The sequence below is a fragment of the Caretta caretta genome, chromosome 26 (assembly GCF_965140235.1).
Source record: "Caretta caretta isolate rCarCar2 chromosome 26, rCarCar1.hap1, whole genome shotgun sequence".
Lineage (NCBI taxonomy): Eukaryota > Metazoa > Chordata > Testudines > Cheloniidae > Caretta > Caretta caretta.
In genome coordinates this window covers 5,357,409-5,379,981 of record NC_134231.1, presented here as the reverse complement: position 1 = coordinate 5,379,981, position 22,573 = coordinate 5,357,409, and the positions used below count along the sequence as shown (strand labels likewise).

At 49.5% G+C, this 22,573-nt stretch overlaps 1 protein-coding gene across 3 annotated transcripts in view; it reads left to right on the top strand.

The window, feature by feature from the left end:
- The window catches only part of GFRA2 (GDNF family receptor alpha 2), a 98,461-nt gene that overhangs the window by 27,330 nt on the left and 48,558 nt on the right, over nt 1–22,573 (top strand). For all 3 annotated transcript variants that reach the window (XM_075123384.1, XM_048828992.2, XM_048828991.2), the window contains one exon: nt 14,840–15,188. In XM_075123384.1, the coding sequence (XP_074979485.1) occupies nt 14,840–15,188 (349 nt within the window). The remainder of the gene's footprint in view (nt 1–14,839; nt 15,189–22,573) is intronic.

The window sequence follows — 22,573 nt, the reverse complement described above, 5'->3', positions numbered from 1 at the left end:
AGCGTGTATAGATATATAATTAACGCTTGTTGCAGCAGAGTCTAATCTCAGTGATGTTGGTGCCAATCTGGTGGCACTGCACTGATTTTTGTGGAGTTACTTGGAGTTTAAAACAGTGGAACTGAGAGCAGAGTGCTGGACCAACATGAGTTAACTAATAACACTTTGCTGCAGAGTCCAATAGGAGGCAAATGCAGAGAGTAGTGCAGGGGTGACCCTACGTTGGGTCTCCTGGGTCTTTGTCCTGCTAATTTCTCTGAGCTGTGAGGAGTATTCTTTGCAACCACACAGTGGCTTTGGTAACTAACCGTTGTGGTGAGGGGGATTAGAAATGGCGAATGGCATTGTGCAGTTGTTGGAGCTGGTTACGTAGCACCACCACCTGAGATCCCAGGGCTGGGTGAGACTTGGAGAGTTTGTAACTGGATCTTCTGGGGAGTGCTCTAGTCCTGAGAGACCTTGCAGAGATGGGGTCTGGGTGCAGTACGGGACCTCTGGGTGTTATTCTCTTCCTTTGGGTATTCAGGGTAGTTCTAATTTTGCAGCTCGACATTGCCTTCTCTCCTGGCCCTCAAGGGCTCCCTCTATCTCTGTGTCTCCTTTCTTCTTCCCTCTCTCTGCCCCCTCTGTATTGTCTCCAGGCCTGTGGGATCCTTTCCCAAGCCAGATGACCCATGTGCATGTGTGCATTCTGTGCTGCACCGTTTCTTCCTCTCTATTTGAAATGCATTCCTTGATTTATGCACCTCCAAGGGGCTCCCGGCTGCAGCTGTTCCTAGGAACTCAGTAACTGTGAGGCATCGCTTGCAGCTCCTCCCCTTTCTTATCTAGCTCCATTCCATTCAGACATTCAAGATTCCCATTTCAGAGTAACAGCCATGTTAGTCTGTATTCGCAAAAAGAAAAGGAGTACTTGTGGCACCTTAGAGACTTCCTTTTCTTTTTTCAAGATTCCCATTGGCTTCCGTGAGAGCAGGGGTCTATAGCTGTGTCTGGTGCCTCCCATTTCCTGACATTGGAATCCATCTGCCAAATGCATCCAGCAAAGCAACATGTTCCTGCTTTCGCTGAAGTCAATGGATGACTAACAGATACTGACAGGTTTCAGGAGAGTGATCACTTTAGACCCACTTTAGTGCAGGGGTGACCCAATGTAGGGTCACCCCTGCACTATTCTCTGCATTTGCCTCCTATTGGACTCTGCAGCAAAGTGTTATTAGTTAACTCATGTTGGTCCAGTGTAAGGAGAGTGATCACTTTAGATAAGCTATTACCAGCAGGAGAGTGGGGTGGGGGGAGAGAAAACCTTTTGAAGTGATAAACACCCATTTTTTCATGGTCTGTGTGTATAAAAAATCCTCACTGCATTTTCCACTTTATGCATCCGATGAAGTGAGCTGTAGCTCACGAAAGCTTATGCTCAAATAAATTGGTTAGTCTCTAAGGTGCCACAAGTCCTCCTTTTCTTTTAACAGATACTGAGGAATCCTGGGAGAGGACAACTTGGGGAAATAGCCAGAAAGGTGCAATGAATCCAGGGCCAAATTCCCTGCTGATGGAAATCGCCAGGGCTCCATTAACTTCAGTGGAGATGTGCCAGTTTCCAGCAGCACAGAATTTTCCTGGTCTGTCTCTGTTAGTCTCTTACCTAGGGTCATGTCTAAGCTATGGGTGCCAGGGGCACAGATACGGTGGTGCTGCTGTGCTCTTGTAGTGCGGATGCTACCTACACCAATGGAAGGGGTTTTTCCACTGATGGAGGTAATCCATCTCCCCGAGTGGTGGTAGCTAGCCACATCGGCACCAGGGGTTAGGTTGGCTTAACTATGGCACTAGGGTGTGAAACATTTTACACCCCTGAGTGATGTAGCTAGGTCAATCTAAATTTTAAGCAGATGAGGAGAAATTGGCAAGATGGAACTGAAACTGGAACGTGCTACCTTCTCATCTTCTGTGGCATGACCATCAGCGTGAGGAGCGCAGGCTCTTCCTTGGAGTGGATTTCTTTCTTTCTTTCTTTCTTTCTTTCTTTCTTTCTTTCTTTCTTTCTTTCTTTCTTTCACAAAGCTGTTGTGGTTTGGTGTTTGACTTTTTTTTTTCCCTTTGGACCTAGCTGCCTCCAAGCATCAGATAATAAGGAATTGATAAAGTGGGCTGGAGATCTTGTAATTTGCTCATTTGTCTCGTAGACACACAAAACGTGTTCTCTCGCCCAGCGGAGTGTCAAGTCCATTAAGCAAAGATTTTCCCAGAGGGAGACACTTAGACACAGCTCCCCTCTCTCTTGGGGGGGGCTGACACCCTGCTGCCACTCCCATTCTTTGGGCAGGGGGGTCAGCAGCGAGGGGAACAGGAATGGGAATGAGTGACTGGGTAATGGGGCGACTGTGCTGGAGTTCCAGGAGGCTGTTTGACCAGGTGCCAGGCCTGGGTGGAGAGGGCAGATGGCCATTTGTGTCACCTGCATTTGTGTCAGTCTGGACACGCTGTGATTTATGAAAGAGTCCAGAGGTGGGGGCAGGTCCAGCTGGCAGGATTCAAAGCAAGAGGTCTGGAGAAAAAGCAGAGTTGATTTTTGGTTGGGTTGGGTTTTTTTTACCTGAGGGATCTTGATTTCCAGATGCCCAAAATAGACACGAAAGGACCTTATAGTGGTAGGGTTTGAAGAAGGGTACCAGTATGAACCTTAAGCCTTAAGTGTTATACTGGGAGAAAGGACTTCTTTTCTGCGGGCCAGCTTGTGCAGCCCTGTGTCCCACTGGTGAGCACTTGCCTATGGAAGGCTATAAGATCACTTGTGGAGTTAGTGCTCACCTGTCTAAGGGTTGCCCAAATGCAGAGTAGGAGTGAGGAACATCCAGGCACATGCTAGTCCCATGGCAAAATCATGAAAGAACAGGTTAAAGAACACTGGGGAGATGTATCTAGTGGGGTCCCACAGGGGTCAGGCCTAGGTCTGGTACTAGCCAATATTTTCATTAATGATGTGGATCATGGAGTGGAGAACATGCGTATAAAATTTGCAGATGACACTACACTGGGAAGGGTTGCAAGCACTTTGGAGGGCACAATTAAAATTCAAAAGGACCTTAACAAATTGGAGAATTGGTCTGAAATCACCAAGATGAAATTCAATAAAGACAAGTGCAAAGTACTTCACTTAGGAAGGAAAAATCAAATGCACAGCTACAAAATGGGGAATAACTGGCTAGGTGGTAGGCCTGCTGGACAGGGTGTAGAGGTTATAGTGGATCACAAATTGGATATGAGTCAACAATGTGCTGCAGTTATGAAAAAGGCTAATATCCTTCTGGGGTGTATTAACAGAAGAATCATATGTAAGACCTGGGAGGTAATTGTCCCTCTCTAGTTTGCTCTAGTGAGGCTCTAGCTGGAGTAATGTGTCCAGTTCTGGGTGCCACACTTTAAGAAAGGTGTGGACAAACTGGAGAGAGAATCCAGAGGAGAGCAACAAAAGGTCTAGAACACCTGACCAATAAGGAAAGGGGAGAAAAACTGGGCGTGTTTAGAGAAAAGAAGGCTGAGGAGGGACCTGATGACAGCTTTGAATATGGTAAGGGCTGTTATAAAGAGGACTGTAATCAATTGTTCACCATGTCACTGAAGGTAGGACGAGAAGTAATGGGCTTCATCTGCAGCAAGGCAGATTTAGGTTAGATATTAGGGAAAACTTTGTAACTGTAATGGTAGTTAAACTCTGGAATAGGCTTTGAAGGGAGACTGTGTAATCACCATCACTGGAGGATTTTGAGAACAGGTTGATACATACCTGCCAGGTCCTGGTTTACTTCGTCCTGCCACAGCACAGGGAGCTGGACTTGATGACTTCTCGAGGTCCCTTCCAAGCCCAACATTTCTATGTTTCTATGAAAAAACCACGAATAGTGGAGCTGGTTGGGAATCTTCTGTTGAATGATTTTCCCAATAGAAAACAAAGTTTCTGCAAAATCAAAATTTTCTGCAGGCAATATTTCATTTCAGTTTCCCAGTGAGGAAAATTAAAATGAAATATTTGTTGTGGATTAGTTTGACCCAGATCAGAATATTTTTTTGAATTGATCCAAAATGTTTCATTTTGAATCAGTTAAACAATAACATTAAGCTGCATTTTTCTAGCTCATTGTCTTATGGGTGTTGAAATTTGGGTCCCTGTTGTCTCCTACGAGCAGGGCTCCCTGGAGGACTATATCTCACACAGTGCAATGCGGCTCCCTCAGGAATGTCAAAATGTTTTTCAAAAATGTCTAAATGAAAAGTTTCTACAATTTTTTTTGAATTTCCATTCCATCATTTTTTTTTTTAATTTCAACTTTTCATCCCATTTCGGGATGAAAGCAAATGTTGATGTGTTGGAATTTCCCAGGGAATGGAAATTCCAGCTTTCGATCCGCTCCAGTCAATGGGTTTAAAAGCAAGACAGATCAGCTGTACACTCAGGATATAAACATCTGTATACACCTGGGTCTATCCTACTGCTTAGTGGGAGCTCTCTGCACTGACAGTGAGGGGAGAATGGACAAGAAGGACCAGGCACACAATTTTGTCTTGATTCCCAGGAGAAGAACCCAATGCTGTATTTGGAACAGACTCTGGGTGCAACTGCTAAGAGGAGGGAAGACCCTTACCTGGGGTCAAGTCTGTCAGGACTCCTGGGTCTAGGTGTGCCAAAGAGATTAGTTGTAACTAGAGCTGTGTCAGTAACTAATTTTTCAGTTTGTGGCTGTCCTGTAAAATCGGGGTGGAAAAATAATTCTGGTCAACCTGAAACCAAAAAGTTGAAGAAAGCATGTATTTTCGGTTGAACAAAATGCTTCATTTTTGAGCTTTTTAAATGTATTTTTAAACTTTTAAAATATAAGATTGAAGTATATTTTGAAATGAAAAATTGTTTCAAATCAAAACACTTCAATTTTGGGGTGGTCTTTTTTCAGGGTTTTTTTTTTTTTTTTACTGAAACAAGTCAGTGAATTTGACATGAATTTGTGAAGCATTTTGATGTCTCCTAATCTCCATTTTTTTCTTAGTGAAAAAAGTTTTGGATGGATAAGTTCTCCCAGCTCTAGTTGTAACTCATGCTAACACCGTGGGGCTCTCTGCCTGTCACTGTGGGCCTGGAGTTAAGGTTGGCTGGGTGCTATAACTGTGCATTTCCAATCCTTAATAACCTTAACGCTGATTTCCTGAATATTTAATAGTTGGGTTTGGGATCACAACATCCTAGTAAGAATTTTTACTCTTAAGCTACTGATAGGAACTGTCATCTTACTTCCATCATAATGTAGGTCTCTGTCTTGAAAAATAGGTTTGAATTTGCTACTTGTTTCAGGTTTAGAGGTTCAGGCAGTAGCAGCTCATGGTTTTAGATACAGAGGTCCCAGGCTCAATGTCTACCGATAACCCAAACAAGGATGTTACATCTTTATTTTTTGGGGTGATTGCAGTTTAAGACAACTTAAAGGGGCCTGACTTTTCAAACAAGGTTGAGTGCCCTCCCTTGGAAAATCTTTAAACCCTTTAAAGAGTCTCAGGTTGGGACCCACAAGTCACTCATTAGCCCTGGCAACTGAAATCAAGTAAGAGCAGACTGGCTGTACAGAATTCAGTGGTCTGTCTGCCAAGGAGGCATCTGAGAACCTCAGATTTCTCTCTCTGTCTCGGTGTCTTTCCTTCAGTGCCACCCACTGAGCATCCTTTGGAACATCATCCCAGTCCATTTGTAACTTTTGGCCATCAGTTTTCATGACCACCCATCGGTGCTGCCTTTCCATTGGCTTCTCCCTCTTCTCAAGTCCCCTACATCTCCAGCCAGCTAAAACGAGGACTTGCAATGCCTTGACTTCTTTTCACCCATTCTCCTTTTAACCCTGGAGATGAAAGCCAAGCCTGTACCATTTGCCTTCTCGCCAGCAGCCGTGTCGCTATGGCTACGGAGTTCGGTTGTGGTAATATACGAGGCAGGAGAGGAGTGGAAGGGCCGGAACCTTATTACTCTTCAGAGGTACATTACATGGCTCATTGCACTGTCTGGAAGGTTAGGGCTTCTTTAAGAGTGTGTTCCTGCAATGGGGTAGGCTAATAGAAAAATGTCCCTTCAGACTCTTCCAAATAAAACCAGTTAAGGGCACAAGCGGCTGCTTTTGTCAGCAGTGAAGTGACATATTGCTCTGCTCCGGTGAGAGGTTAATGCTCTTAACTGCAGTGAAGTAGCTCGTGTGCCTATAATGGTTACACACTGTGCTGGCCATCTGAATGCTCCTGCCTTAGAGAGCTCACATGCCACAGCCAGGGCTGTAGCTCAGGGCATGGGTGAAGGAAAGGGGAGGCGTGAGCACAGCCTGCCACCATTAGATTTTTGACTCTGCTGAACAGTGGGCAGATACTAACAAGTGACCGGTTACTCTGGGGTGTTGGTAATAGACCACAGAGCCTTATGCTTAGGGCCCTACCAAATTCACGGCCATGAAAATTGCATCACAGACCATGAAATCTGGTCTTTTGTCTGCTTTTACCCTATACTATACAGATTTCACAGGGGAGAGCAGTGTTTCTCAAATTGGGGGCCCTGACCCAAAAGGGAGTTGCAGGGGGTTGCCAGGTTATTTTAGGGGGGTCGCGATATTGCCACCCTTACTTCTGCGCAGCTGCCGGCCGCGGCTCTGCCTTCAGAGCTAGGCTCTCGGCCAGCAGCCACCGCTCTCCGGCTGCCCAGCTCTGAAGCCAGCCGCGCCATTGCCAGCAGCAGCGTAGAAGGAAGAGTAGCAGTAGTGCAACCTCCCATACAATAAACTTGTGACCCTCCCCCCCACATAACTCCTTTTTGGGTCAGGACCTTTACAATTACAACACCGTGAAATTTCAGATTTAAATAGCTGAAATCATGACATTTATGATTTTTAAAATCCTCTGACTGTGAAATTGACCAAAATGGACTGTGAATTTGGTAGGGCCCTATTTATGCTCTTTGGTCACAGGCTTAGAGAGATCAAGCTGTTATTGTCTGTCAGCTCAGTGGCCTGTGTGAAATGAGTTTGCCAGTTCTCAGTTTTATCCACCTCACAAAACATCCAGCATCATAACAGGGCGGGGGGAAGAGCTCAGCAGACAGGTCACAGATGAAGGGGATCATAGATCTCCTATCAGTGCCCTGCTCGGTTCAGCTCTGAAAGGGCTAACTGAAGGCAGTGGCTAGATTGTTTTCCCTGAAGTAATGCCCAGGCAGGATCAGGACCCCTATTGTGCTGGGTGCTGTACAAATGCCTTGGCTGACCTAATTCCTACCCTGAAGATTCCTCAGTCTAGTTGAGAGGTGGCTCAAAGGGAGGATCATATTATTGCTGAATCGAACTCCTGCTTTTAACTTCTGAAGCAAAGGTGCTCCAGGGAGCTCAGCCTTTGGGTTCCAGACAGCACAGCCATTTCTCCCCCCCACATTTTGGATTAAATTATCATCAAGGAAATATTTAGTTGGTGGAAAAATATGAAAAGTGAAGTGTCTGGAGTCGGGGATTATTAATTCATGGGCTGATCTATTCCGAAATCCAACCCCTGATTAACAGGAAATGTTTCTGGCAATTTGGTGGGGAGGGGGAGGAGTGACGCTTCTTATACCAAGGGGCGGCACTGCCAGCCAGAGGGGGAGGCTGGGATATAGGATGGGGAAATGCTCAGCAAAGGAGAGTGTTGCTTTCACGGCTGCATGGGGCATAATGTGATTATCCTCAGGTTGTCTCCCAAGCCAAATGCAGAAAACATGTTATTTAAATTTCAAAAAGATCCGATTCCTCGCCAAACAGCTGTCAGAGCTGCTAAGTGTCACGCAAAGCAGGTTAGAGCTGCTGCTTGGGCGTCTCTCCAAACTCCTGGAGGAATCACCACTAGCTCCAGGGAACATGAGCAGGAGGTGCCAGTTTGGGAACACGGGGAATGGGTAGACATTTGTATGTTGGTCTTTTGCACCTCACTTATGCATAGCGTGGGATTCAGCCCTGGGCGGAGGAGCCTGGCTAGGCCTGTGTCCCAGTCAAGTCCCACTTTAGCCCTCTCTTGATGGATTAAGTGGTGCATATGTGACTGTCACCATCTTGGCCAACCCAGCGGGGATTGAACCAGGGACTGAAAAGCCTGAATCTCTAAAGCCTGAATGTCCTACACCCATCTGCCCGCACACATTCTTGTCTGCAATTTCCTTTTCCCACCCCTTGTTCAGCTCCATCCCTTACCCTTCTGGTGCTCTTATTTTGTTATTGCAGATGATGCAACCATTCCTGCCCTGACTAGACTCCACCCCATCAGTCCTGCCTCAGACGCCACTCCATCCCCATTCCTGCCCTGGTCCACCACCTTGTGTGCCCGTTTGCTGAGGTCTTCTCTCCTGTCCTGTCCTCCTGCCCAGGATGTTCCCTCTATCCTGCGCTCCTACAAGTTTCTTCTCCAGTGTCTTTTAAGAGCAGCTGAGGCTGTGGCTCAGTGCAGCTGCTTCTCCCAGCCCCTCCCTTTGTTCCTTCTGCCCTGCACCCTTGGTGCTGTGTCCATGCATGCATGGAAGTAATGAGGCTGCGAAGGGAGTGGGCGCTTCCCCCTGATCTGAAGCTGAAGCAACTGAAGCAAACGAGCTGTTACTGTTGTTTGTCGATAACGAGGCTGGGCCAGCCTGGCATTGATTGCCTGTGGGGATAGCCGTGGGATTACGGTAACCTTTTTAAAAGGGGCTGTGGAAGCAAAGAGGGAGATATTAAATACGCCGCGCTTGCTGGCTGCAGAGCAGCTGACCTGATTGGGAACTCCTGAAATACCATCACCAATGGCTTCGGTGGTGTCTCCCTCTTCGCGTCTCCCTCTAGCCCCTTGTGTGTGTTTGTTTCCTGCATCAATAGAACCAGTGCCCAAGTTGGCACAATTAGCAGCCTGTGTTCTGAAGTGGAAGGGCAAGGGGGCTGCAGGGCAGGACTCAGAGGCCTCAGTAGAGCTGTTTGTGGAGAGCCCAGCAGGCCTGGAACAGCAGGGTGCTTGCAGAGCAGGTGAGAGGGCGTTGGCACAGCGATGTGGGGGAAGCAGCTAAATGCACTTCCATCATGGGGTCAATTTCAGCTCTGTTCTCCTCCATTTGTGCACACAGCTTCCCTTCTGGAGACCAGCTGGCTCCAGAGCTTTCTGTGTCTCTGGCTCTGGTATCCTTACTGTAGTGCCCAGTGGTCCCAACTTGGCTCAGAAGCCCCTTGCATTAAGCTCCGCAAGCACACATAGCGAGAGACAGTTCCTGTCCGAAAGAGCTCACAGTCTGAACAGATGAGGCAGACGCAGGGTGGGACAAAGGGAGGATTATTCTCCCCATTTTACAGATTGGGGTGGGGGAACTGAGGCCAGAAAGATGAACTGACTTGCCTGAGGCCACATAGGGGAGTCTGTGGCAGAGCCAGGAATTGCACCCACATTTTTTGAGTGCCCATCCAGTTCTTTAAGCACAAGACCAGCTTTCCTCTGTCTCTCTCTGTCCCAGATTCCATCTCTCCTCCCCTTTCATTAAAAGCTTGCTAGGTCTCCCTTGCAGTAGACACCATTACATTTTATTGGTACCCCTTTTGGCCTGAGCAGCTGCTTAAAATTTGGGACCCTGGCAGTTGTTCTAGTTGGGAGGAGAAATTGTTTCCCCAAACACAGGAGGAACAAAACAAACCCACACACATTTTCTTTGTTGGTTGTCTCAGGCCTGCCTTTTCCAGTCAGCACTCTGTACCCAAAGAGCTTTGTCTCTTAGCTTTATCTCAGGACCACATTACTGTCCTTCCAGGCTAGGTCTACTTGGCTTTTTCTCTCCACTTCTGCCTTTTGTCTCCTTGTGTTGTGCCTCTTGCGTTTGCTCACAGACCAGAGAAACTGTTCCCCCAGTCAAAGCCCTAGCCCTGCACTTGAAACCCCTTGAGCCACATGATTCAGCTTCTGCTCAGCCTTGCCATGTGCCTATGTTTTGGGTGCTGCTGCTGTAGCTTCAGTCACATGATCACAATGGATTCTTTACATTTATTCTGAATGAAAGGCAGTGCCCCTCTCTGACCCATAACAAGGCTTAGCTCAAGCCAGAACAGTGATCTACTGCCTGGTACTGTCTCTGCCCAATATTTGCAGTGAAGGGAACCCACGCTGGACAAGGGGGCGCTCTGAGCTCAGGCCGCAAGTTGGTGGTGAACGTTCATTCATTTTGTGTGCTAGCAGCGTCTGGCTTTTGGCAAAAGTGTGAATAATGACACATCTGTCCCAAGAGCCAAAGGCAGACCCAGGGAGAGCAGGCATGGCTTCCGATGGCATTAAGGGACGTTAGCAGCGACTCATTCGAGACTCAGACTTTGTACCAGTATTTTGCCTCAAAATTCTCCTGGACCCACCTGTCCTGGAGATTCTATGAAGCCTCTTTGTACAGGGGCTGATGGGGAGGGAGATGGATCTGGGGTACTGCTAAGCACCTAACTTCTGTCCTGGAGACCCTGATGCAGGCTCGAGCTCTTGTATCCCTGATCTGTGCACAGTGGGCAGCATACACAGGGGTTGCAGGTGCCCTGGAAGTCTCTGGATCATCTCCTGTCCCTGAAGGGCCCTGGGCCCTGTCCTACCTGTTGTGAGGGTTGGGATAAGCTCGGGGAGTTGGAGGGGACTGGAGTTGCCACTCTCCCAGAGCTCCCTCAGAAACCCCAGCTTCACAGACCCCATTGCCTTTCTGCCTCAGGAAATGTTAATGCTTCTACCTTATTAATGAGTTCCCCAGAAACTGTGCTTTTCCAAGTACAGGCTCTATTAAAATGCATCCAGGTCCCTGCAGGTCTCAGGCAGGACAGAAGCAGATGCTCACGAGGATTATACATTAAGCCAGCACTGTGCATCGATCCCACATGTATGCCAGTGCATCAGAATGCTGCACGCTCTGCTCTGTTAAGTATTCTGAGGGCTCTGAGGAGGGTTGGCCGGAGTCAGCATGATCCAGCTGCACCAGTGCCTTCTGGTCTAAACCAGATCTCAGATCAAATGCTCAGCGAGTGCGGGACAAGGTGAAAAAAGGCCCTGGGAGCTGGAGAGAAACAACTGCCATGTGTCTATCACCATACATGCTGCCCCCAGGCATGTCTGCCTGCTTATCATCTGTCTATTGCTCCTCACTGTGGTATCTAGGGAAGGGGAAGTTGCAAGGTAGAACGTATGTAGCTTGGGAAGACAGGAATCTGGGCAAACTCTGTGCTCTGTAGTGTATTTTGCAGGGCAGGTTTTTAGCGTATATACTGTGTTAGTACTTAGCACTTGTCTAGAGCTTGGCAAGCAACTGTCCCAGCAGAGAACACTCCCCAAGCCACTGCTGGGGAAGGGTGTGGGATAAATAGCTGGCTGTGCATGCGTTGGGAGTGCGGAGATTGTGGCTGCTTCTGTCCCTTTCCTTTTCAAGGAGGGTGTGCGACATGGCACATCAGAGCCAGCTGCGAGTGCGATCACAGATACCCCAGTTCTAGCCTTTCTGAGCAGGAGGCGCAGCAGGGAATGGTGCAGGTGGTCTGGCTGTCGGGAAACACCCAGTCATTCCAGTTTTGGCCTTTCTCAGCAGGCGGTGCTGCAGGGAGAGGTGTTGGAAGGCCTGAAATGCCTCAGTTGCAGAGATGGTTTTAGAAGCCGTCTGATACTCTTAACAGCTGCTTCGGTAGGCTACAGCTTAGGAGGGCTGGCTGTGGGGGAGCTCTTGGTGGGGCCTGTGAGCACTGATGGAACAAAGCAGGGAGCGGAAAAAACAAAGCCAAGGTTTCCCACCTAGGTAGCTGCTTGCCATTTGCTAATTACCAGGGCTCTGCAAATATTTCTGTTAGGAAACCCTCCTGGATGCTGCCGTCTGTCTCTGCCAGTGGAAACTGGGGAACAATGGGCGAATCCAGGATCCTGGCTGGTTTGCGGGGGAGGGGAAATTAGGGCAGAAATTACTGATGCAGTCAGATGACTTTAAAATAGCACCCCGCTCTCCTTGGGCAATTCATCCTTTTGACAAAAATTTCAGCCCATGTTCCTTCTCCAGGGTGTGTGTGTTTGTATATGTTTGTGTTTGGTTTTTGTTTTTGCTGATTGCTGGGATTCCGGGAGCAGATGCTGCACGTCCAGCTGTGCACTTGGCAGGCCTGCATTTCCGCTTCTCCGGCAGCTCTCTTCACTTAACCGCTCCCCTTCTCCCTGGCCCTGCCGGGCTGCAAGCGGCCCTGCTGGGTCTCTAGCTCAGTGCTCTTGGCTTGGCTAGACTAGGGGCTGTCCGCGTCCATGGGACAATACTAGTGCAAGTGCCTAATGCAGGCAAAAAAAAAAAGAAAGGGCTGGTGCTCGAGTGGTTTACTCCAGATATGCTTCCCCAGAGCCAGCCCTGTCTTGCGCCAGGGCTGGGCACCCCTACTGGAGGGGTTGCACCCATGTAGCTGTTTCGCTGCAGAAGCACTGAGTATACACTGGGTCTATGGGCAGGGGTCACACGGCCCCCTAGGGGAACCAGAGGGGAAGGTGCTAGCTGGCCGGGACCGGGCCCATCACAGGAGGTGATTCTGTTCTAGAGCTGGGCAAATAATTAATCCCTATTCATTGAATAATGGACTGGAAAAATAGTGCAAATTCATGGCATAAATTATGCACTGAATATTATTTGATGAGTTCTGATCCCCCTGCTGCTTCTCGCCTGGCTCAGGTTAACCCCTTCCATGCCAGCTGCATACCTCTAGTCTGAGCAGACCTTAGGGAAATTCATGGTGAATACAGGTCCTGTTCTGGCTGCAGATATACACACTGATCTGGTGGCAGCTGTCTGTGACCCTCCTAACAGGAATTGGTCATGCGAATCGCAGGGTGAATACGCCAAGGTCTCAGTTGGGTGACAGTGCCCACGTTTTCTGACTCAGATGCCTGAGAGCGCCTGGCTAAGGGGCTCTGAGCTCCTGTGACTCTCATTGAAGTCACTGGGGGAGTGGTGGTTGCTCTGGGTCTGGCCCTTTGTGATGCTGAGGGCTAGAGTTTGCCAGCAGATGGGGGCAGAGAGGGGTCCTGTGCCAAGTTGGCAAATATGTTTTCCTAAGTATTAGCACACTTTAAAAAAAATGCCCCAACCTCCTGGTGTTTCCTCGGCAGAGAACAGGAAATGGCTCTCGGTTTGAGCTGCCCACAACAATGAACCCTGCAGCTGCTCATAGAATCATAGAAGCAGAGGTCTGGAAGGGACCACAAGAGGTCACCCGCTGCGCTGGGGCAGGACTTAGAATATAGTGTACCTAGTATACCTGTATCTTTGCCCTCAGTCTGGAGTTCCAGCGACAGGCTGGCTCGGGGGGTCTGGGTTAGGCCTCCGGGGTGCTGCCTGGGTGGATGGGTCTGTAAGGGGCAGGTGGTTTGCTACAGTGCGTGACCAATCAGATGGACCATGCTCTCGTCTTCCCAAGCTCCATTTGCTCAACTGGGGCACCTTGCTGGTGGATGAAGGGTAAAATCTGTACCTGTTGGCAGACTTGTACCCTCCTAAGGGCTACCCTCTCTGGAGAAGTGGGTTCCAAGCATCTATTCATCCTTGGAAATCAGTTCTCTGTGCGAGACACCCTGACCTCGATGCTCCGCTGAGCCTGCCTTTGCATTCTTATTGACACGGCTTAGGCAGCGTAAAGGAGCCTGGGGCCTTAGTGTAAATAGGAACCAGGTTCCTCTTGTGATCAGTCACCAGTCCACTGTCTGTGCAAAATGCTACCAGTGTGGTAGCACTTTACACCCACGCTTTACTGGTGGGATTGACTGCGCCCAGTGCAGGGCACCGGATTGTCATCCCCTCTTCTTTGCATGAACGGTACAATTCACCCCTAGGTAAATAACACAGGCGAGGTCCTTGCATCTCACTTCTGGCCGAAAGGGAGAATTTTGCCCTGTTACTTGAGGTGACCCCCTGCTAGTAGCAGCTGGCCCAGCACCTCTGGGTCAGGCTGCAGTGGCTTACACAGAGATCATAAAGTAGCACCAACTACCATGTCATTCACCACATGCCTCTCGCTGTGCAGCGATGCCAGCATCCCACACTCTCCCCGGGGGTTTATTTGCCCAGTAGCTAGGCAGTGAGCCATTGCCACTGCTGCATTTTCACATGGTTTTTGTAGGAATTGTACCAATTTGTGCTATGCTCCTATGTCTATATACAGACACTTTTTTTTAAAAGCAAATATCTTCTGTGTTCAGGCTCTGATTGGGAATGAGCCAAGCTGTAATTACAGCGGCATTAGTGAAAGAATATGCTGGGAGAGGGGGGAGCAAAGCACCCAGGAAACCTAAAAACGGCCATAAATTCCTAGCTGGACCATTGTCTTCCCCACCCCTCACCCCTTATGGCACCCTAGCAGCTGCCCTCCTCTTGTCCTTGCCACAGGTACCAGCAATGAAGAGGTGTCTCTTCAAGGTATGGATTTTAAATGGAAGGAAGCGTTGCCAAATAACCAGCTCGGTGCCTCACCACATGCGGTTGCCACACTGCTGTGTGGCATCCCGGCTGGCAGGAATGTGGCTGATGACTGCTGCGTTGAATGAGTGGCTCAGCTGAGTTCTGGTGATGCCTATCCCATTCGTAGTGTAATAGGCACAGTGCGGTGTGTGCCTGGACACTGCAGCTGTGTCTTGGTGCGGGGGCAGGCCAGAATGCTGTAGCTGTGGCCACCCTGTTCTGGACCCCCTAGTTACATACACCCTCTCCTCTTCACCTCTAGTCTCGGGGGATGTCAGCAGCATCAGTCACTCTGCCATCCCTCTGAGTAACGCCCATCCCCTCTCCCTCTCTCTGCTTGGACAGGAATGGATCCTGCCACCAACTCCAAAAGTAACCACTGCCTAGATGCAGCCAAAGCCTGCAACCTGAATGACAACTGCAAGAGGCTGCGCTCAGCTTACATCTCCACCTGCAGCAAGGAGATCTCGGCCACCGAGCACTGCAACCGCCGCAAGTGCCACAAGGCCCTGCGCCAGTTCTTCGACCGGGTGCCCAGCGAATACACCTACCGGCTGCTCTTCTGCTCCTGCAAGGACCCGGCCTGTGCCGAGCGCCGCCGGCAGACCATAGTCCCCAGCTGCTCCTACGAGGACAAGGAGAAGCCCAACTGCCTGGATCTGCGGAACATGTGCCGGACGGACCATCTCTGCCGGTAAGAACTGTCCTCCCTCCCTCCCCCGCCATGTACACGTGCACGCTTTGTTCTTGGTTCTCCACCTGCATGGCATGATGGGGAGACTAGAACAGGGATGCCCCACAGACCCTCATGGGGCATTCCCTGCAGAGCTGGTGGGGTCCAAAGGCCTGATGGCAAATACTTTTCCATCTGCCTGGTCTCCTAACAAACCTGGATCCTTCCCGGTCCCTCCAAGGAGCCAGGATATTGGAGGCGGGGTAAGAGAAGCCTCCTCTTCCATTCACAACACTTCTCACCTCCCACCTGCACACGCCAAGCTAAGGAGTGGGCAGAGGGGATGTTGTGCTGGAGTGTGGAGGGAGGCAGAGAACAGTCACAGCACCGCATCAATACAATGATGCAGTGATTGTGTGGCCTCCTCTGGCTCCCTTGCAGTGCTGGGGTGTGCGGTTGGTCTGTGTACAGGTTTGCAGTGGTCTCTTCTGCACTATGCTCTGGCAGAGCTGGTTAGCTGCTGGTAGCTGGGTTTATGCTGGTTCTGGTTGTTTGGTTGTTCTATGGCTCCATGCTGCATTTGGCTGGTTGGCTCTCTTCTAGGTTTTTAAACTACTGAGTTTGGGTCAGATTGTGCGCTGGTGTGAATTGGTGCACGGTTCCATGGACTCAGTGACTCCAGGGACCCGGCATGCCCTTAGACCAGGGCGGTGCAACTCTAGTCTCTGACATGCTTGTCATGACATGGTGCTTCCATGTTCCACAGTAGGTACCTTGCTATGTAGTCCATCCGCTGTGGATTCCCTTTGCTGGTTTTAACTCACAGGAGCCTGTGATTTAAGAGATTAACTCAGATCCTTCTTGGTCACCCCTCTTGCTGCTGGATGAGTGTGTGGTGTTGTAAACAATCCCTGATGGCTGCAGCATTTCCGCTGATTGCTGATTGGTGTCTGGGGGATCCTGTATTGAGGTATAGCCACTCGGTATACAGTGGTACAGCCTGCGGACTGAGTGTTCCATTATACCTTGGTGGGATACTAGAAGAACTCAGGCTTGATTGTGTAGTCCAGGCTCTGTCTGCTGCTGGAGAGGAGCTTTATTCCTTATCCAAAGACTTGGATGCTTAGAGGTGTCCCCTCTGCTGGTTCAATCATCGCCTTGGCAGTGATGTTCTGTCACAGCTGCTCAGATTCCTTCCTCTGTCTACTGGCATGTTTAATCTGTCTCTCTGTCTGCCTAGTCTACCCCGGCCTAACCTTTCTAGGTATTTACACCAGTCTCATCATCACGCCATCCGACCTTCCATGGGGAAGGGCTACAACTGTACTTAGGAATTTGTCTTAAGTCTTTGTCTAATGTCATTGGCTTGTTGGAAGCGCCAGGGAATTTAGCGCCCAGAGCTAAAGAGGGTTTTACGGAATCTGCTCTATGGGGGGAGCTGATTGATGTATTTCTGTGTGTGACCGCCTTCCTCATTACATTTTGAATTTTGACAAACCAGGGAAAGACAGTTTTCCCTGTTGGTTTTTATTTCACTAGCACTACTAACAAGCCCAGTCTTAAGGGGAAGTACCGTCTAGACTCTAGCGGTTAAGGCCAGGGAGTGGGAGTCCAAAGATCTGGGTTCTATTCACCAGCTCAGCCAGTGACCTGCTGTGAGATCTTGGACTGGTCACTTCCCCTTGCTGGGCCTCCCGTTCCCCTCCCACCCTTTCTCTGTCTTGTCTATATACACTGTGAGCATTTTGGGCCTGGGGCTGTCTCTGATTGTGTGTTTGTACAGTGCCTAGCATGCTGGGGCCTGGAGCTCTGTTCAGGCTCTTAGTCATTGCAGTAATATAAATAGTAAGACGTAGTAAGTAACAAGGGGTCCTCATTCGATGCTTTGTGCCTGGAGGATTGGGGTGTAGGGGAGCTGTGTTTCAGTGGCAGGTGGGTGTAGGGAGAAGGAAGACAGCCTGATGATTAGGGTGTTAGCTTGGGACCCTGGGCACCTGTGGTCAATTCCCTGCCCTGCCACTGACTTACCATAGACTTAGCCGGTCTGGGTATGTCTACACTGCATTTTAAAACCCGCGGCAGTGAGTCTTAGAGCCCAGGACTACAGACTCGGTCTCATGCTACGGCGCTAAATAGAGCTGTATAGCTTGGGCTCTGAAGCCCAGCCTGGCTTCATTTTTAGTGTTGTAATGCGAACCAGAGTCTGTAGACCCAGGCTCTGAGACTCTCTGCGGCGGGTTTTAAAACGCAGGGTAGACGTGTCCACACGGCCTCAGTCTCCCAGCTGTACAATGGGGATAAAGCACTACGTTGCCTCATGGGGGTGCTGTGGGGATAATCCCATGAAAACCTGTGTGGTGCTCACTGCTCAAATGCTACAGCAATGGGCACCATTTAAATACCACTCAGAGATGAGCTCTTGCTTTAAAAACCCACACCCATGTCTCCACTCTTAGTGAAGGCTCTTGGTTCCCCTGTGTACAAACCAAATTGAGAGTGCTCCGGACTTTCCTCTGAGCATTATTATTCATACAGCAAAAACTCCCCTTGCTCTCCCCAGTGGAAGATTGGCCCCGGAAAGAATTTGTTTATCGGAGGAGGGTCCACTTCCTGTCGCATGGCTGCAGGCTCTCGGTGGTTAGTGTCAAAATAGAATCATAGAACTGGAAGGGACCTTGAGAGGTCATCTAGTCCAGTCCCTGCACTCGTAAAGCTGTATCTACTTCTCCTCTCCTTGCAAATGAGTCAGTTTGAAACTTCCGAATGTGGCTTTTAATCCACCAGTAATACAATACACCAGTGTCTATGAATAAATGATATGGGGCAGGCTCTATGCAGCGTCAAATTAACGGCAGTTCTTTGTCAGCAGGTCTGCAAGCCCGACACTTGTCAGAAGTTAAATGCTGTGGATGTGTCCGACTCGCAGAGGGAAATAACCTGCATTAGGAAAGAGTTGAGAGAGAGTGCCTGAGAGAATGTAGCTCTGTAGAGCACAAATTATAGACCCCTTCCAGCATGAAATGAAGTTTAGACTGAAAGGGGAGGGAGAGCAGCAGGAGTGCAGGAAAGTGTGCGACATTTGTCTTGTGTGTTTTCACTTTGAAATATGTTCCTGGCAAAGAAGAGAATGTACAATGGTGTGTCAGAGCCCTGCGGCTGGGGAAGCAAGACTTCTGGGTTCTAGCCTTAGCTCGTGGAGGGCAGTGCAGGTCTAGTGCTTACAGCAGAGGACGGGGAGTCAGGACTGCAGGATGCTATGTCTGCCTCAGGGAGTGCAGTGGGGTCTAGTGGTTAGAGTAAGGGAGTGTGAAAGCAGGACTCCGAGGTTCCATTCCTGGCTCTGCCATGGGCTAGCTGGGTGGCCCTTAGGGCCAAATTTTCAAACTTGGGTAGCTAAACATGGGCACTTAAATTTTTATTTAGGTACCTATCTTTTGCCACTGAATTTGAAAAGTTTGGGCTTATCCTCTCTGCCTGTTTGTTCTCTTGGTAAAATGTAGATAGTGATAGCGGCCTACCTCACCAATAGCTGTGATTAATTAATTAAACACTTGGAGAACATTGCATGAACATGCTAGGAAAGTACAAAGTAGATGTTGAAGTCAGCCTGTACAGAACCCAGGAATTCTGGTTTCCGGTGCCCCTGCTCTACCTGCTAGACCCACACTGCCTTCCAGATCCTAGCATAGCACCTGGAGTTGTAACTCCCAGTCCCTTGCTCTAGCCCTGAGGGCACGTCATGCTTGTCTGCTTACTTAGACTCCTTATTGTCTGGTGGCCTTAGGAAGGGATAGCGCTGGTCTTGCACGGCGATGTCATGCCTTGCAAAGGGTTAATCTATCCAAGGCATCCCTAGCTACCAATGAGGAGTAGCCGGTAGCCCTATTCACATGCGATGGGATTTTGACATGCCTGGGCAGCTCACTTGACCTGCTTTTGTTTGCAGCTGTAAAGCTGTTTAAAAGCAGAGACCTGTCTGCGGACAAATGCGGCCCAACACCTGAGCTGTGTTTCCCTGCGGGATGCAGGCAGAAAAAAACCAAAGAATAATTTTCTTTTTAACTGTCAGGCTGAGAGCTAGAGAGAAGATTTCGTTCCTGGCGTTTGAAATGGAAATGGCTCGAGCAGATCCTCTGGCTGAGTTTATAGCTGGGGTGCGTGCATGGGTGGGTGTTTATGTGCACAACTCTGTGTCTGTGCACGACGTAACCTTTAATTAAAAATGAATCTTTAATTCCTGGAGACTTCAGGACCATGCTGGAGGGTTGGCAGCCCTTGAAAAGAAGAACTTTGTTTTGTGAAAAAAGTTGAGGTTTTGGCATTTGGCTTGATTCCACACTGGGACAAAACTGAGACCTTTAGAAAAACCAGAGAGAGAGAAACTTGTCTACACAGCAGTACCCACAGCAGCAAATTTCAGAGCCTGGGTCAACTGACTTGGACTCACGGGGCCCATGCCCGAGGCTTAAATTAGCAATGTCAGCATTCCCACTTGGACTGTAGCCTGTCTCCCATCTTGCTGGGTTTCAGAGCCTGGGCTCCAGCCCGAACCTGAATGTCTACACTGCTATTTTTATCCTAGCAGTGCGAGCCTGAGTCAGCTGACCTGGACGCTGAAGTTTTTTAGCTGTGTAGACATAGCCAGAGTCCCACCCCAGAAAAGCAAGGTGGCCAGGCACTCACCTGGGATGTGAGAGATCCAGGTTCAAGACCCTACTCTCCCTGATTTGGTGCCCTTACCACTGGGCTATAGAGTCAGTCTTTCTGGCCCTGACCCAGTGCAACATGCAACAGCTCCAGCAGGAGAGACCCCCCCCACCGCAGAATACCCTGGGGGTTAGGGCACCCACTTCAGATGGTGGAGACTCAGGGTTATGTCCCTGCTCCAAATCAAGAAGACAAAGGACCTGAACCTGGGTTCCCACATCCCTGCTGCATGCCCTGATCACTGGGGCTCTCTCATTTTGATGAGGAATTCCATCCTGGGCCCAAGAAACCTTCCGGGGAAAAGTTTTGTTGATCCTGCACCACTTCAGTGAAAAGTTTCGGTTTTGACAAATTGGCCGTTTTCAATTACAGTAAGTGTTGAAAAATTCCCTACCCGCCCGACTGCCCAGGTGCCTCAATCCCCATCAGCAGCACCCCTGGTTATTCTAGTTCTGGGGCCCTCCACAGCTCTGCCAGTGACCCTCAAACTGGCTCTGCTCCTCCCCCACCCCCGCCCAGCCTCGTAACTTGCTCTCCTATCCCGGGAACAAAGCTGGCGTTTGTGCCAAGCTGTGGAATTTGGTGATACTTGCTCTGCGGGCCTTTCTCGGGCCAGTCTGAGCCTGAGCATTAATGGTGCTGAGAGACTCTCTGTGGGTTCTGTGGTGCCAGCCATCAGTGTGGGATCTGAGCACTTTCCACTTAAAATCAATAGCAATAGTGAAGTCCCTGGTGGGTTTCCTGGAGTCTCTGGCACTTCTCCCCTTTTGGGATAAAAATCCCAACAATCTCTGCTTGGGGTTAGGGTGGTTGTTTCAAAACCGTTATTAATGTACTGGGCGGGAGGGAGTGTAGGTTGATTAGTTTCAGTGTTGTTTGTTTTGGGGGTGTTTTGGGGCTTGGGGCTAGAAGCAGGCGTCAATGTTGTGAGCGCCAGTCTTACGGTGGGAAGGCAGCCACCCAGCCAGTCCCACTGGGGACAAACAGCAGAGCAGAGCTGTTGGCAGTGTAATAAAAATCCCCTGATGGAGGCCAAGAGGCTTCTGGGTGTCAGGCACCATGAGTGCACAGGGCCAGCTGTGACGTGGGCATCAGACTACCAAAAGGAGGGCAAACCCTGCATTTACTGTCTCTCCCAGGGGTGTGTGTATGTTGGGGTGCATGTGTCTTAAGATAAATCTAGGTGCATATGTGTGGGTTAGGTGGTCTGTGTTGGGGTTATCTGGATGCTGGGGCCCTTTGGTGTGTTTGGGATGATTTGTGGGGGTTGGAGGATTTGGCGGGAATGCCGTAAGGGGCACCTTGGGGTGAGCAATTTGGGGGTCGGGACAATGTGAGTGTTGTGTGACAGAGGCAGTTTGGGGAGGGGGTGTTTGGGGATGTGACCATTGAGGTTGGCACGTGGGGAGCTGAGTTGGTTTGGTCTGTGCGCTTTTGTTGTGTTGCGGGCTGGAGGAGAGTGTCATCTGAGATCAGAGAGAGGAAAATCTTGAGTGATGTTACAAGGATGCACGGAAGAACCGGCCAAGGAAAAACATCATTAGCGATAGACTTGTCTCAGTGTATCTGAGTCTCCCGCTGCCCCTGTCTATATGACTTTGTCTGTCTGTCTATCTAGCTGCTGAGACTCTCTGTCTATGGCATCTAACTACGGCGCTGTCCCTGCAGAAGGGTTAGGAACCTGCTGTTCCCATTGGAACGTGCACCCAGCCCTCTCTCTTTCTCTTTCTCACAGCTGTTGGAAAGGCTGACAAGTGAACACTTGCCTACAGGTTTGTTCCCAAAGCTATTAGCCTTTTGGTTGTGGTGGGCACTGGCTTATCCATTGCCAGCTAAGTCTTGAGCATCCAGGAATCTACTGGAGCTGCTCAGATGAGGTTTCTGCTCGCCGAGGGATGTCATTTGCATTTCCCACGATGGTGCAGTAAATTTGGAGCTGGGGAGAGCAGATTTCGGCATTCCTGGGGATACCACTTCTACTTCCCTATGCAATGCACTGAAGCTGGACAGAATCAATCTCTGCTCATATAGCACACATCTACATTGCAATTAAACACCTGCGGCTGGCCTGTGTCAGCTGCCTTGAGCTGCAGGGCTATAAAATTGCAGTGTAGACCTCTGGGTTTTGGGACCCTCCCTCCTTGTGGGGTTCCCCCAGAGTCCGGTCTGCAGCCCAAGCCCAGACATCTACACTACAATATTATAGCCCTGCAGCCCAAGCCCAAGTCAGCTGATATGGGCCAGCCATGGATATTTTATTGCAGTGTAGAGATACCCTATGGAGCTGGGGCAGCCCAAACTCCTTAAGGGACAGTCAGCTGTGCAGATATATAGTCCACATTTCCCTGGGTTTGCACTGAATTAAGAAGGTTCAGTGTGAGCGTTGTGCAGTCCATGTGATGGCCTTGTGTGGGCAGCTCCAGTGCGGCTGCCATTGATTCCTACATGCACAAGACGTAGCCAGCATCGGATGAACCAGTGCCCACTGCAGTTGTACGTCACTAGCCTAGCTGTGCCAGCCTGTGAAACTAACTACAACTGTGAAACTGTTCCCAGCCCTCACTGTAGGTGGAGCCATTTGATAAATATCAGCACTAACTTGTAAGGTCAGTCCGGGCTTCCCTGACCATCTCAGCAAGGCCATGCCCAATCTTTACAATCGTAATGAGTTGGCATCCAACCCAAATCAGACTCTTGTT